This window comes from Bos indicus, chromosome 1 (assembly GCF_029378745.1).
Source record: "Bos indicus isolate NIAB-ARS_2022 breed Sahiwal x Tharparkar chromosome 1, NIAB-ARS_B.indTharparkar_mat_pri_1.0, whole genome shotgun sequence".
Classification (NCBI taxonomy): Eukaryota; Metazoa; Chordata; class Mammalia; order Artiodactyla; family Bovidae; genus Bos; species Bos indicus.
Genome location: NC_091760.1, coordinates 140,132,765 through 140,149,267, shown reverse-complemented (window position 1 = coordinate 140,149,267; position 16,503 = coordinate 140,132,765). Strand labels below are relative to the sequence as shown.

The 16,503-nt window shown below is 47.2% G+C and overlaps 1 protein-coding gene across 3 annotated transcripts in view; it reads right to left on the bottom strand.

Annotated features, from left to right (window-relative positions):
* Positions 1–3,085: 3,085 nt before the first annotated feature.
* Positions 3,086–16,503, bottom strand: part of B3GALT5 (beta-1,3-galactosyltransferase 5) — a 160,848-nt gene continuing 147,430 nt past the window's right edge. For all 3 annotated transcript variants that reach the window (XM_070795086.1, XM_019962771.2, XM_070795081.1), the window contains exon 3: positions 3,086–16,495. In XM_070795086.1, coding sequence (XP_070651187.1) covers positions 15,560–16,495 — 936 coding nt within the window. In that variant the 3' untranslated portion in view covers positions 3,086–15,559. The remainder of the gene's footprint in view (positions 16,496–16,503) is intronic.

The following is a 16,503-nucleotide window of genomic DNA, read 5'->3' as shown; positions in this document are numbered from 1 at the left end:
TTTTGTTACAGCAGCAGGAGCAGACTAGTACATGTGAAAAGAGGTATTTTGATCTTGGGTGGCCTCAGCCTGCAACAACCTGGAGTAGGGCCTGGGTTCCCAGCCCAAGACTGAGGCTGGGTCACATTGGATCCTAGCCACAAGACCAGTGGTCAGTGACAGGGGCCCTAGCCTTCAGCTTTGCAGAGAATAATTTATATAAAGATGGAAAGTGGTGAAGCAAGTAAAGTATTTGTTAAGAGGAGAAAAGTGCAGTGCATGTGAATAGATACACATGTGGACTCAGAGGGAAAGTCCCTGAGTCTCACCCTCGTGGCATTTAAATTATTCTTGTGGGCTATTTCTTTTGGGTTCCATTTGGCCAGTCATTCTGATTTGTTCTGGTTCACAGGCCATATTTGGTATATCTCAGGAACCTCCCATGTGTATGCACGCATCTCCTAGCCAAGATGAATCCTACTGAAAAGGCCTGTGGGTAGAACATCCTTGACATAACTCTCCTTTGGCCTCCTGGGGGCCTTTTCTGCACATGTGAGGTCAGGGAGGTCTCCTGACTTAGGGAATGAGAAGTATGTGGTCTGTGCAGGGTCCAGCCTCCTCCCTTAATTGCCCTGCTTTCTTGTCTGGGAGTTTTGGTCAATAGAGAATGAATCTCCAATTGCTTTACCCTGGGGAAGGAGGGTAGGGGGGTGGCATCTGCCCCCTGCCTCGATTTGACTCAGAGGGAGTGTCAATGACAGGGAAGAGAAGAGGTCTGCAACCTCATCCTGGAGTTCTCCAACGCTGGCTGGCCAGCCTGGGAAACATACGTGGAACCAGCAGAGACCAGGGAGGAGAGGTCAAGGTGGGAGGAAATCCAGCAGAGCACGTGATCTTGGACTTGGATGAGGGGAGCCTGAGGGAGCAGGCTGGGCTTAGCAGGGTTAAAGGGTGCTGAGGGTTCCAAAAAGATGCAGGTGCTGGGCAGGTGGGTCACGGGTGCCTCCACCAGGATAATCAGAACAGTGGCCAGGTGAGGGAGAACAGGAGCTGAGGAAGGGTGGTGGGAAGGCTGCTCTTTGGAGAGGTGATAATATTAAGGAAAAATAGAGGAAGGGACCGTACTTAGAAAGGAGGGAAGTCCAGTGAGCTGTCTTTGAGTGGAGAGTGAGAGCACATTTGTGTGTTGTGGGAATGTTCTAGAAGGGAGGCATGACTGGCACTGCAGATGGGGGAAGTGACAGTAGTGGGAGTGGAGTCTGTGAAGGGACTATCAGGAGGAGCAGGTCAGGCCTTTTAGGGGACCAAGAACAGTCCCATCTCATCACTGGAGGGAGGGGAATTCTTGGCTGTGTGGTCACTCATCCTTCTGAAACCAAGCAGGACCCTGTGGGGCTCCTGGGCATGGAAGCCTTCCTGTGTCACCCATTCCTTATTTTGTGGAACAGACCCTAGCCTCTATGACCTTCTTTGTGTCCCAAAACTGAAAGTAAAAGTTGGTCACTCAGTCATGTCCAACTCTTTGGGACCCCATGAACTGTAGCTGCCAGGCTCCTCTGTCCATGGAATTCTCCGGGCAGGAATACTGGAGTGGATTGCCATCCCCTTCTTCAAGGGATCTTCCTACCCAAGGGATCAAACTCAGGTCTCCTGCATTCCAGGCAGGTTCTTTACCATTTGAGAAACCCTTACCAAATGGAGGCGACCACTTGGGGCCAGGTTTAACCTGCACACACCCTGAACCTATCAACCCCATCCTTGAAACATTGCAATAAACTCCTCACCAAATCCTCCCAGGTGAGATACACGGTTTTGAGGACACAAGCCCTCTGTGTTCCCCCTTTTTCTGGTAAAGCAATGGCTCTTCTTTTCTACTTCACCCAAAATTCTTGTCTCTATGATTTGATTCAGCACTGGGGCGGGCTTCCCTGGTAGCTCAGTTGGTTAAGAATCCATCTGCAACGCAGGAGACCCTGGTTCAATTCCTGGGTCAGGAAGATCCCCTGGAGAAGGTACGGGCTACCCACTCCAGTATCCTTGACTTCCCTGATGCCTCAGATGGTAAAGAATCCACCTGCAATTCTGGAAACCTGAGTTCAATCCCTGGGTTGGGAAGATCCCCTGGAGGGGGGAATGGCAACCCACTCCAGTATTCCTGCCTGGAGAATCACCACAGACAGAGGAGCCTGGCTGGCTACAGTCCATGTGGTTGCAGAGTCAAACATGACTGAGAGACTAAGAATAGCACAGAGGCATGACTTTGAAGCTGTCCCATCCTCTGCCTGTCTCTAGGCTTCCACACCCCCTGACACACAGCCTGCACCCCCTGCCTGATTCCTTCAACTTCTTTTTTTGCCCTTATTTGCATTTATTTTTGCAGTATTTATTCCCAGGCCATAAGTTTTTGTTCCTTCAGTGTCTTCTGGGCTATCTTTTTCTTCTGTGCCACCTTCTCTTCTGGTTTAGGAACAATCTGTTCTTTTTCAGTAAGGATCATCTCACTGTGGCAGGGAGAGCCCATGTATGGGTTGATCTGACCATGAGCTCTGTATGCCTGCACTGATCTTGGGAGCTTTGTTCACCGGATGAGCTCAATGACCAGAGGATCTACATCTAAGCCCTTAAGTTCAGCACTACTCTCTGCATTTCTGAGCATGTGCAGTAAAAATTCAGCACTCTTTTTGGGTCACCAACCCTGCATCCAGCCCCACTACTTGGCCTGTGCCCACCTACCAACTCCGCCATTCTAATGACAGAATGGCACATGTTGCTTCTTAAAGGTGACATCCTTCAGATACATGGTGGCTTTTTGGATATGCATACCTTTAATGGCCTGGGCAGTTTCACAAATGTTCTCAAAGTAAACACAAAGATCTGAACCTTTTGAGTTGTATGACTTTGTGGGGTTTTCTGGGTCAAGCACACCATCTTTAGAAGTCATGTTTAGAAGTCACAGGTTGCTTACCAGAAAAACTCCCTCCAACTTCTATCTTGAGTCTGAGATGGGCTTAGGTTGGTGTTTGCAGGAAGCATGGGTGGATGGTGACCTGCAGGTCTGCAGTCCCACAGGAATTGTGGCAAATACACACTCAAGTCGAAAAATACATCTGTTTGATCATTTTATTTTCATGTAAATGACACTTTGAAAGGTCAAGGATTCAAGCTCTAGCTCAGAGATGAGTCACCAGGAAAATTCTCAAGGTACAGTTGTATCAGTTCGCAAGGCTTGAGTTCTTAAATGGTAGTTTTAAAAAATAGAAATATACCTGAGAGAAAGAAAATCGCAAAGGGTGCCTGCCCCTAAAACCCCGGGCTTATGAGTCCCAACAGGAGACCTCATCTCTTGCCTCTCGCCAAACACTGTACCCTCAGGACCCACAAGAGTTAAGCCCCATGTCTTTGCTTCCAAACCTCAAGGGAAACAAGGAATCCCCATCTCTTTCAATGATAAGCATATCAAGGTTGTTCAGCTTATTTTTCTAAACATATAAAATCAAAGTTGAATTTTTTAAGTATTTTCCCCAAACAAAAAAAATATAGAAAACATCAATGTGGTGGGGGAGGAGATTGTCCAGTTTAAATCTTACATTGCTGACTTTCCAGAACACAAGTTTATCACATCATCGACAACTGAGAACAAACCAAGTTAGGTGAACTCTGCTATCATAATAGCTTAATTTTATTAAAGATAAATATCATTAATATATCATAAATAAATACATATGCCTACTTCCAAAATATGATGACATTAAAGAGTCTAGTAAATTCTCCTAAAATACAAGGAGACAACATTTTCAGGTTATCAGTCAGTAGTATAGAGTTTTATTTTTACTTCTTGTCTTTTAGGTCCCCAGCCTCCAAGATCTAATGCCTGATCTGAGGTGTAGCTGATGTAGTAGTAATAGAAATAAAGTGCATGATAATTGTACTGTGCTTGAATCATCCCCAAACCATCCCTCCCCACCCCCCACAGGACTATGGAAAAATTGTCTTCCAGGAAAACAGCCCTTGGTACCAAAGAAGTTGGGGACCTCTGAAACAAGCAAATTTTGTCCATGAAGTGTTCTCAATTGGCATTAAATAATTTCCAGGCATGATGGATTTTTCTTGATGTCTTATTTAACCAGATGGAAAACAGATCAATCCCCACCCCCCACCCCTGCTATCTGACATTTTCCAGAGCATAATTTAACTAAGGGTATCACTACTTCTTTGGTTTCTCTCTCTTTCTTTTTAATATTTATCTATTTGGCTGTACTGGGTCTTAGTTGCAGTAAGACAGATCTAATTACCTGATGGGGATCAGGCCCCAGTCCCCTGCATTGGGAGCACAGAGTCTTAGCCACTGTACTACAAGGGAATTCCTGGTTTGCCTCTTTGTTTGGGGACTCAAGACCTTGCACGGCCTCCCCCACAGCATGTGCAGCAGGAACTCTGGGCCAGGCTGGGTAAAGGCCACCCCAGCCACCCGAACTCTGTGTACTCAGCCAGAATAAATAGGCAATGGGACAAACAGATAAGGCAAAACTGATGCCTCCATAAACTATGTTTCACTATGGAATTCATTTTTCTACTTATGCTTAAGGCTGACTGTGTCTGATAAGAGAAGAATTCAGTTTTAAAATTAATTAAAACCTCATTTTTTTGTCTGTCTCTATTCCAAACGGCAGGCACTGGGACATACCCTGCTTCCTTGTCCTCTCAGCTCGTCCAGCCTTCACAGTTCTTTAACCCATATAGGGGGAAGGTGGCTTCACTGCTCAGTTTCTGATCTGAGAGCAAAGAGTTCTTCCCTCATAGTCATACTTAAAAAGCAGCAAAATAAAGGAACTCAGGTTTCTAACTTCCCACAAGCTACAAATCCTCCCATCAAATTCAAAAGAGAGGATGTCAGTACAGTTCATCTCCCAGACACATCGTTGGGAGTTTATTTCTATCACACCTCAGCTCAAGCTCACATATAGACTTCTGGGTCATATAGAACCAAACAAATAAAAATATGTGTCAACAACAATCTAGAAAAGAGGCTTCAAGAATAGTGTTTGAAGGGACCTGGAGTTCACTTCATCTTTTTCTCCAGTCCACCATTCTGCCCAAATATTTAACCCCAAAACTAACTGACGAAGTATCTCCTCCCTACCAGGCAGGGGGCCTAACAGAGAGAAGGGATGCCTGTAAGAAGTTGACCACACCTGGGAAATTGCTAAAATGTCCGTCTTGATATGACAAATACTGAAATAAATTCTTAAAAAAAAAAAGAGAGAGAGAGAGAAGACAAATACTTCCCAGTGGGAGATGTGAAGGAGAGGTAAGCATCTCATCTATTTTTAAAATCAAGAGGAACAGCAGCTGTTGTATTAAAGCTTGTTAATTACTTATCTCTGGTACAGCCATAGACTTCTGCCTGGAGAGCCCATGAGACCCGCCCCAACCTGGTCTCTTCCCTTTAGCCCATGTATCAGGGCTCAGAGGCACAGACCACTCTAAATAGTAGTGTGTGCACACTACTTCTTGCTTCTGAGACATACATCCAAATTCAAGATGCTGTTTGACCTCTTTCACTTTCTTTCACTTTTTCTAAATATCCTGCTTGAAAAGTGGAGTCCGGAAAATCTCTGAACAAGGTGACTCTAGACCATTCCTACAGCCTTGATTCCCACCACACCCAGTGCAGCATGTACCTGCTCTGTCACAGAGGACAAAGGGACCTCTCAGACTCCCACTGACGCCCCGGGAACTGAGAACACTGGGGGCTCCGGCTCTTTACCTCCCACGTGAGCAAACGCCACCTCTCCTCTTACTGCCCTTCACAGAATTGGGGAGGTGAAGTAACACACAGAAACTGGCCACGACTGAGTGCCTCTGCTTACAGCCTCAGATCACCCACACAGGCACACACTCATATGCACACGCTGATAGAAGCCAATGCCTGTAGTGTTGAATCCACACTATTTTGAAGGATGGCTTCTTTGGCAAGGTCTTTGGGTAAACAGAGGTGGAAAGTGAGCTGGGCTGGCCTGGAGAGGTTCATGTTCTGAAGTCAGACACTTGTTCAAACCATCAGATGGAGAGCTGAGTGAGCTCAGGACAGGGCTGGCCAGGACAGGACAGGTCAGAGGACCCAGCTAAAGAGGAGGTTCCTGGGACACCACTGATGACAAAGGGCTGAATCCCAGGTCACACAGGACAGGGAAGGAGCAGAGATGTTGTCGACACTTGGGAAAGAAATGGTGGCAAGTGGAACAAAGACAAGATGGCAGACCCCTTGGACAGCTGGGCCGGGGGCAGAGCTGAGCTTCCTGAGGACTCAGGAGGTTTGCCAGTCCCTAAGGACCATGGGAGGGCTCACCTACCACCCGCTGGTGAAAGGCGAGGCACTAAAGGCCAAGAGGTGGGGGAGGGGTGGTCTCTTCACATCTGAGCTTCCCTGTCAAGTCAATGAGTCACTCTGAACCTCAACTCAAAACCAGGGGGTTGTTCATAATAAGAATGGCTGCTGTGAGAAATCGAGACAGCAGATGTGAAAAGGTTTCTGGCATCTATCAACCGAGATGGCACTAAACAAACACTGCTTCTTTCAGTTGCCAAGGGAACAGACACCCCCTCTATCCTCTTGACATCGTGTGTTTGCCCAGCTACCACTCTGTTTGCAGAACCCATGGCCGTGAACCTCAGCTTGACCCTCATTCCTGGTGTCTTGTAAAAAACACTGACCATATGTGCCCAAAGAGTGAATAAACAGATGAATGAACGGCTGACACGAGCTTTCTGATGCTGGTTTCTGCTCCTGGAGATGCTGCTAATTGAAGGACTTGACAAAGTCACTCCACTTTCCTGAGTCTTGATTTTCTTATCTGAAAAAGGAGGCTATTTTTTAGACTGCTGCTGCTGCTAAGTCACTTCAGTTGTGTCTGACTCTGTGTGACCCCATAGACGGCAGCCCACCAGGCTCCCCCATCCCTGGGATTCTCCAGGCAAGAACACTGGAGTGGGTTACCATTTCCTTCTCCAATGCATGAAAGTGAAAAGTGAAAGGGAAGTTGCTCAGTCATGTCTGACTCTTCACGACCCCATGGACTGCAGCCTACCAGGCTCCTCCATCCATGCGATTTTCCAGGCAAGAGTACTGGAGTGAGGTGCCATTGCCTTCTCCATTTTTAGACTGCAGATAACCTCAAAGGCACCTCCACTCCATTTGTTTATCACCTGTTCAGGCTGTCATACCTTTTGAATGAACTGAGTCAGAAACACTGTACTCTGCAATGCTGAAGAACACAACGGATAGAAGAACTTCTTCAGGAGTGCCAGGGAACATCAGAAAGACAGAAAGGAGCCAAAGCTGAACAAAGTCTTAAAGACTCACCCCAAAGATCTCTTGATTGGCCCACAGATCACTATAAAATGCACCAAAATCCAAGTCCAGACACTGACCTTCAGCAGAACCACTCAAGTTACCGATCAATTCACACACACATCATCTTGACTAACACAATAACGCTGTGAGGTGAGAACAACTATTGTCCCATTTTTCAGATGGAAAAAAGAAAGAAGTCAAGATAAGTGACTTGCTTGTTGAGTGAGAGAGGGTGGTAAAATTCAAACCCAGGCAGCCCCACCCCCAGAGTAGCCACGTTCAAGAGGATCCAAGAACTCCCATGAAAATTAATTTGTTTTGTTTTAAAAGTGCATGTTAGCACTTTATGCCAGCCTTCAGGGATCAGTGGAACATTGCTATGGGGCCCAGCAGGAGCTGGGGTCACCAGGCTGATCTCTGAAATAGCCGGCAGCTCATGGACAAGAGGACAGAATTCCCTGGGGGAAATTGTTCAGCTTCCCTGAGTCTTTGAGTTTCCTAATCAGATCATCGTTAAAAAAAAAAAAAAAAAAATTTACTCTATTCACAGCAAAATGGATAGATCTAGAGCATATTACACTAAGTGAAGTAAGTCAGAGAAAGAAAATATCATATGATATCACTTATATGTCAAATCTAAAAAAAAATGATACAAATGAACTTATTTATGAAACAAATAAACTCACAGACTTAGAGAACAAATTCATGGTTATCAAAGGGGAAGGTGGGGGGTGGGGGGGCAGGTAAATTAGGAGTTTGGGATTAGCAGACACACACCACCACAAATAAAATAAACAGCAAGGACATACTGTATAGTACAGGGAACTATAGTCAACATTTCATATTAACCTATGATGGAAAAGAATCTGAAAAAGAAAACACACACACACACACATATATATATCACTTTGCTGTACACATAGTAAATCAATTATACTCCAATAAAGTTTTTTTTTAATTACTCTGGATGTAAAGTGGAAGAGAGGTTGGAAAGCACCGTGATTAGATCTGTGAGATCAGTTAGAAACATGCTGCGCAACGCCAGCTGACCCAAGATGGTGGCCTGCACTGAGGCTGCAACGATGGACGTGGAGAGATGCTGTCAAAACCACAGGGATCGGCGACCAACAGGCACGGCAGGGCAGCAGAGAGCAGAGGGAAGTCACAGAACTGAAAGAGCAGATGGTCGGTGGCAACGTTCCCTACAACTGGAAACTCTGGGGAAGACAGGGCTCAGGGGCAGGAGACTGAGGAGTGTGTTTCTGATGTGCCTTTTGGGTGCACCTGGGGAATGTCTGGGAGCAGGTGCTACTGGGGAACTCCAGGAGAGGAGGTCTGGTGAGTTTTGTTGGTTTGGAGTTTTCCTTCCTCCCTTTTTTATAGAGTGCTCTGCTGCTACAATGGTGTGCTTTAAGACAACAGGAATTAACTACATAAGGAGGAAAAAGTCAGCACACAATTGTGGGTGTAGCATCAGACTGAGGGTCAGCACCCCTCTGAGTGCAGCCTTGAAGCTCTAATTCTACAAATCTTGATTTTCACACATAAACTAAAGGGATGAGCTCTAAAACCTCTTGAAGTTTGGAAGCACCGCAATTCTACCTTCATCTGAAACTGCCTTTGTACCTTCTGTTCCAGCTGTCACCATTTTTAGAAATGACGTCTATTTCCTGACAACTTGGTTTATTGTTGTCATTCTCCTAGGAGTAAAAGTCAGATGCAGTTGAGAAAAAGAAGTAAATTTCAATAATCATGAAAACAGGAGGACCTCCCTGGTGGCTCAGTAGGTAAAGAATCTGCCTACAATACAGGAAACCCAGTTTCAATTCCTAGATCAGGAAGATCCCCTGGAGAAAGGAATGGTTACCCACTCCAGTATTCTTGCCTGGAAAATCCCATGGACACAGGAGCCTAGTAGGCTACAGTCCATGGGGTCACAAGAGTCAGACATGACTTAGCAACTAAACCACCACCAGCAACAGAAGGAGGTTGTAGATGAGATAAGATGGGGTTGGGGGATGTGGGCAGGCACACAAATTACATTATAGAATTCTATTTACTTCTCAATGTGAGAGATTTCCTATTCCTTAAAAGGAGAGGGCATGAAGTCACGAAGCACTACTATATAGCATTTCTAGGTTTTCAGGTCCCAGTTTTCAGTAAAAATAGGATTTCAGCATCCCATTTACTGACTGATACTGGAACTACATGTTGGGTCCATAGTGTTGGCTACATTTTAGAACTCCTTCACCTTTCAGTTGAGGCTCCCTGCTTCCCCTTTAAGATCACCTTAAAATGGCCACAAAGGTCATCACATGTCCATTCAGCAAATATTTATTGAGTATAGACTTTGTACCAGGAACTATGCTAAGAATGTAAGGTACCTCAGTGGAGAAAACAAAGAACCATTCTTGCACTAAGCTTTTGTTCAACTGGAGCAAACTATAAACAATAACCAAAATAGATGCATGATAATAAGTAAATATGCTATACTCTGTTAGAAATTGATCAGTGCAATGAAACAACATAACAAGGCAAGGGGGCACCAGGTGGGATGAGTTGCAATTCCATAGAAAGTGGTCAGGATGAGGCTTTTAAAGAAGGGATGATGTATGGCTAAAGACATTAAAGAAACAAAGAAATGGGCCATGAGACTGTCCAAAGAAAGGATGACCCTGGCAGAGGCCCTGAGGTCATTAGAGTGTGCCTGGGACATCCCAGGAAGAGCAAGAAGGCCAGTGCGGCTGGAATAGTACTCCCTTTCAGGGAGGCCAGAGTAAGTGAGGGGAGAGCAGGAAGGGAGGAGGTAAGGAGATAACATAGGCAGACAATGATTTAAAAGATGGGACATCATTGGAGGGTTTCCTCAGAGATGGGTTTGGAGCAGAGAAGTCAGATGCTCTGGTCCATATTTTCAAAGGAGCAGTCTGGATGCTGCTTAGGAAACAGATGAAGAGGATGCAATGATGGAGGCCAGAAGCCCAGGTAGAAGCTACTGCAGGGACACAAGTCCCAGATGATGGGGGTTTGGGGTGGGGGCAGGTGGGGGCAACGATTGGCTTCTGGATATAAAACAAAGGCAGAGCCGATGCACTGGTTGAGAGAGAAGAGTCACAGATGCCTTCAAAGTGTCTGCCTTGAGCCTCTTGATGAAGGTGAAAGAGGAGAGTGAAAAAGCTGGATTAAAACTCAACATTCAAAAAATGAAGATCACAGCATCCGGTCCCATCCCTTCATGGTAAATAGATGGGGAAACAATGGAAACAGTGACAGACTTTATTTTCTTGGGCTCCAGAATCACTGCAGATGGTGGCTGCAGCCATGAAATTAAAATACACTTGCTCCTTAGAAGAAAAGCTATGACAAACCTAGACAACATATTAAAAAGCAGAGACGTCACTTTGCCAACAAAGGTCCATCTAGTCAAAGGTATGCTTTTTCCAGTAGTCATGTATGGATGTGAGAGATGGACCATAATGAAGGCTGAGCACTGAAGGACTGATGCTTTCCAATTGTGGTGCTGGAGAAGAGTCTTGAGAGTACCTTGGACTGCAATGAGATCAAACCAGTCAATCCAGAAGAAATCAGTCCTGAATATTCATTGGAAGAACTGATGCTGAAGCTGAGGTTCCAAGACTGATGCTGGGAAAGATTGAGGGCAGAAGGAGAAGCAGGGCAGGGATGAGATGGTTAGATGGCATCACTGACTCAATGGACACAAGTTTAAGCAAACTCCAGGAGATAGTGAAGGCTAGGGAAGCCTGGAATGCTGCAGTCCAAGGGGTCGCAAGGAGTTGGGCACAACTTCGCGACTGAACAACAACAAAGACTGGAAGGGTCATCACCTGAGGAAGTGAAGGCTGCAGGCAGTGTGGATCAGGAGTTGGGGGAGACAGTTCAGGACAAGGGCAGTTGTATATTTGCTCACCTTGTGATGTCAAGTAGGCCATGAAATTTATGAGGCTGCAGAGCAAGAGAAAGCCCCAGGCTGGAGATAAATGGGCACCCTCGGCACAAGAGGATATTTTAAACCATGGGGCTGGATGAGACCACCGGAGTACAACGAGGGGAAATAAATGAGGCCAAGGCAGAGTGAGGAGATGGAACAAGCAAAGGAGGGACCAGCGAGAAGGAGAGTCCAGAGTGTCCAGTGCCCCAGAAGTGGGCAAGACCAGCAGTGCAGGCAGCACAATGAGAACACAGACCTGACCTTGGAACCCACATCTCTCAGGTCATCAGTGACTTAAGTGAGAACCATCTCGTGGAGCCAGGCACCAGAGTCTGATTAGAGGGGATTTCAGATGAAGAGGAGACAAATTTAGGAGGACAAATATGGAAAACCATCTCGGGCAGAAGAGCCAAAGGAGCAGACATGGGACCGTGAAGGGAACGGGCTTATGATGGTTTGGAAGATCAGAAACAACAGCCTGTCTGGGTGTGTGGGGGCTGAGTTGGCAGAAGGGGAAAACACAGAGAGGGTGAAAGTACAACCTGAGCAAGGGGCTTGCTCTGCAGAGGTTAGAAGAGCTGGGATCAAGCCCCCAAGTGGAGAGGCCGGCCCTATGGGAGCCCCTCTGGTTCCTTTGTACAGTCTCCAGCCCAGCGGAGGACTTGGGGTTCATGTCCTAAAGGGAGGGGGTGTGTGGTGTGGGAAGTCTGTGGAAGGGCCAGACGTGCAGCCTGAACCCCCAAGGCAGGGGGCACCTGCCTCCCTCTGAACACAGACTGCATCCCTCAGGCCAACTGACTGCCTAGGGGCGGCAGTGCTGATTGTGACCAACACATGTGGTGTTTCCAAGAACACTTCAGCTATGTGACCTTGAGCTAGCTGGTCATGCTCTCTCTGCCTTGGTTCAGTTCAGTTCAGTTCAGTCACTCAGTCGTGTCCGACTCTTTGCAACCCCATGAATTGCAGCACGCCAGGCCTCCCTGTACATCACCAACTCCTGGACTTCACTCAGACTCACATCCATTGAGTCGGTGATACCATCCAACCATATCATCCTCTGCCGTCCCCTTTTCCTCCTACCCCCAATCCCTCCCAGCATCACAGTCTTTTCCAATGAGTCAACTCTTTGCATGAGGTGGCCAAAGTACTGGAGTTTCAGCTTTAGCATCAGTCCTTCCAAAGAACACCCAGGACTGATCTCCTTTAGGATGGACTGGTTGGATCTCCTTGTAGTCCAAGGGACTCTCAAGAGTCTTCTCCAACACCACAGTTCAAAAGCATCAATTCTTCGGCACTCAGCCTTCTTCACAGTCCAACTCTCACATCCATACATGACCACAGGAAAAACCATAGCCTTGACTAGACGAACCTTTGTTGGCAAAGTAATGTCTCTGCTTTTGAATATGCTATCTAGGTTGATCATAACTTTCCTTCCAAGGAGTAAGTGTCTTTTAATTTCATGGCTCGGTTACTCATCTGTAAAGAAGGTTGGATTGCATCACTGACTTGATAGACCTGAATTTGAGCAAGCTCCAGGAGTTGGTGATGGACAGGGAAGCCTGGCCTGCTGCATTCCGTGGGGTTGCAAAGAGTTGGACACGACAGTGACTGAACTGAACTGAACTGAAAAGCAGGAAAGTGGGTAGTCACCTCCTGGGGAGTAGTTGTGAGCATTTAAGGAAGTAATACTTGTGAAGCCCTTATCTCGGTGTCTGGCAATTAGCCTTGGCCATCAGTGTCATGGACGTCCCATGTGGCTCAGGGGTAAAGAACCCACCTGCCCATGCAGGAGACACAGGAGATGGGAGTTAGATCCCTGGATCGGGAAGACCCCCTGGAGGAGGCATGGCAATCCACTCCAGTATTCTTGCCTGGAGAAATCCATGGACAGAGGAGTCTGGTGGGCTACAGTTACTGGGATCACAGAGTCAGACATGACCTAGCAACTGAGCATACACACCTGAGCACACGTGAGCACCATTCCTCCCTGGACCTGTGAGTGAAGACAGCAGCCTGGCTCCTCTCCAGTCCCATTCTGAAATTCACTCTGGGTGCTATTGGAAGCACCCAGAGGCCTCACCTTGTCTCCTAATTTGCACTTTCACAGTTTCTTACTCTCACATACAAGCAAGACAGCATCACGGACTACACCTCTGGCTGAAACCTGCACTCCATGACAAACAAGCTGTGAGGTCTTGGGCAAGCCTCTGGGTCTCTTTGAGCTTTATTTTCATCCTATGTAAATGCCAGACCAAATAAGCTCAAAGGTGCCTTCAAGTTCTGTAGTCACAAAACATGTTTTTCCTTAGAGTATAAAAGGTCTTCATTATATAAAGAAATAGAATTGGGGATGGCGGCAAGGGATGTGTTTTGCAGAAAACTGTTTCAGAGCACACAGAGGGTGGAGCTGAGTGTGTGCTTGTGCTCCTATGGAGAGGGCTTTGGGCAGATGCTGAGACCAGATCCTGAGTGAGATGAACCTCCCATCCCAGCCCAGCGGCCACATGGACATGCACACCAGACAAGGTGGACATCTAAGCACAAACGCAGCCCTATTGCCAAAGGCTCCTTCACCCTCAAAGCCCAAAGCCCACCGTTATCCCCCAAATCAGAGGGAGTCTGTCCCACGGGACTGAGGACTGGCCCTGCTAAATCCAGGCTTCAGAAAACAGCTCAGTCCCTAATTTTCCCACCTGAGAAGGTAGCTTTTCTGAACACGACCCAACACATTCAGAGAAGCTGGGATAAGAAAACACATCCGCCAAGAAGCAGCTCCATCCAGAAATGAAAAACACTGTGCAAAATAAGATGCCATTTTGCAGATCAACCCGGCTGTGACCATTCTGCAGCAGACACCTCTTCCTGTGTTCAGGTCAGAGCTTCGTTCAACATTTGTAAGTTTCACAGTCATGTGAGGCCTCGGCTCTGAGTGCTGCTAAAGTTCGGTGCAATAAAGTAGAAAGTAAGAACTGATCCTCCTGGAGATTGGGAACAAGATGGCTTTGTATGTCAGTGTGACAGTGGCTGAATGGGCAGATTCTGCCAAAAAAAAAAAAAAAAAAGTGTTCTGTTTCCACACAACCCTGCAGAACAGGCTCTTCCAAACCCCCATGAGATGCATACTAAAGTCCATATCACAAAATGCATCTGTTCCTTGGCCATCTGAGGAATGCAGTGACGCTGAGCTGGGATTGGGCTTAGGACACGCACTCAGGGAGACGCCACCTTGGACCAAGACTCAGTTCAGCGTTCCACATCCCAGGGGCTGCTTGAGAGGGTCTTGACTGAAATCATTCCCAGTTCCCAGAAAAGCTCCCAGCATCCTTCATGGATGACGCATCCAACCACCCTCCAGTGTGCACTTGGAGACCTGAAGTGCAGACCAAGGACAGATGGAGCCAACAGACGGGGTCACCATGGACACCAGGGAAGAAATGCTGTTCTCTCAGGGATCCCCCACTCAGCAGAAGGGCCAACAGGTGTGTACAGCAGGCCAAGCTTCACAGTGATTTCTGAGCTGAATCTGGTTTCTAAAGACTGGATTCTATCCAGAACTGGGTGTTTCCTGGGGGTAGAGCTGCAGCCACTGCAGCAATGTCTTTGTAGTGAGTTGAGTGCCAAGCTGCTAACAGGGTCTCAGGCCAGCCAGACTCATCGTGAACCCAGGGAACTCAGTACCGGAGGGACGGGGGGCATTGGTTCACCCAAGTCTCTGCACTAAAAAGCACAAGAATGGGACTTGAGGAGGAAGAGGGGACTCTTACAAGGGACTGACGGATGCCAGCAGCAAGGCCCCCCTTGAAGCCCCCATGGCCACCATCCTCTCCCAGGAGGCAGCTCACAAGGGTGGACTGAGACGGGGGCTGCCGCCTGGGATCTGATGACACTGGGCTCTCCCCCTCGCTCTGGTGTCTGCCGGCTGTCATCCTTGAGACAGGTCCCCATCCCTCTCTAAGCTGCTGTCTCCTTGTTTGTGAAGTGGCAATGGTGACACCCACCACTCCATGTGGATGCTGTCTCCTGACATGAGAAGATGCAGCTGCACATGAGTTAGTGCCTCAGGGTAGGTGCTCAAGAGATGGTGTCTATTATGGCTCGGGTACCAAATGGGGCTTCATCCATGGTGGCATTTATGTTTAGACAGGGAAGGCTGCAGGACCTTGTGTTCTGCCTCTTCCTTCCTTGCTCCCTCCCTGACCTGGGGAGTCTCAGCCACACCATCAAAGATCTTTCAAAAGCCATCACCGAGGTGGTCCACAGGCACTTCTAGGCTCCCCTCAGTTATCTGGACACTCTTCTGGCAGGGAACCTTCCAGAGCCTGCCAGTACCTCAGGATGTCTCGTGGCTTGATATGATGGGAGGCCACAATCTTCTTATAACGGCAGGTGGTGAATGGTAACCCATCAGGGAAGAAAGTCTGCTCGGAGTGAAGTTCCTCCAGTCTGATCTTCAGTCTTTTCAGGCAGAGCCCCACAAAGACATCTTCCAGTTTAATGAAGGGCACGCTATTGGCAACATGGTACACCTCACCCGCCACGTCACTAGAGAAAACGTAGCCAGTGCCAGAGCAGAAGGGTGGGTACTTGTCCCACGGATATTCGTACTTACTGACAAACCACTTATTGAACCGTTTCCTGATGGGATACTCGTTCAGTTTTAGGAAGCCGGTGAAAAACCGAGTTGTTCTGTTTTTCTTCAGGAGCAGTTCAGTAAGATAGTAGATATTGACGAACATGTCAGAGTCTGTTTTCATCACAAAAGTTGTCTGTGGACAAAAGCTGTAGATCCACTGCATCCCCATCATGGTCTTCAGGGTCAGATTGAAATAATCATCTGTGAAGTCCTTTTGGATAATATCACGAAACTTCTGGCTCTCCTTGGCTACTTCTCTTGAGATGTGTTTACTGGGAGAAGTTCCCAGGAGAAAGAATGTTTTTATCCGCTTTCCCTTTATGATCTTTTCTTTTCCCCATGTGCTCCGGATGACCAAGCGGACAAACCACTGCTCATGAGATGAAGCTACCAGCAGTATAAGAAAGGGGGGATCCTGCCCACAATCTATATCTGGGAGCTGAAGGAAGTCCCCAAGTTCATTCTTGAAAATCACTGGTTCTCCTTTAAAAGGATTCAGATCCTCCAGGTTATAATACAGACAAAAGACTCCCAGGACCATCAGGGAAATATATACCCATCTCATCTTCACGTAAGCCATCTGAAAGG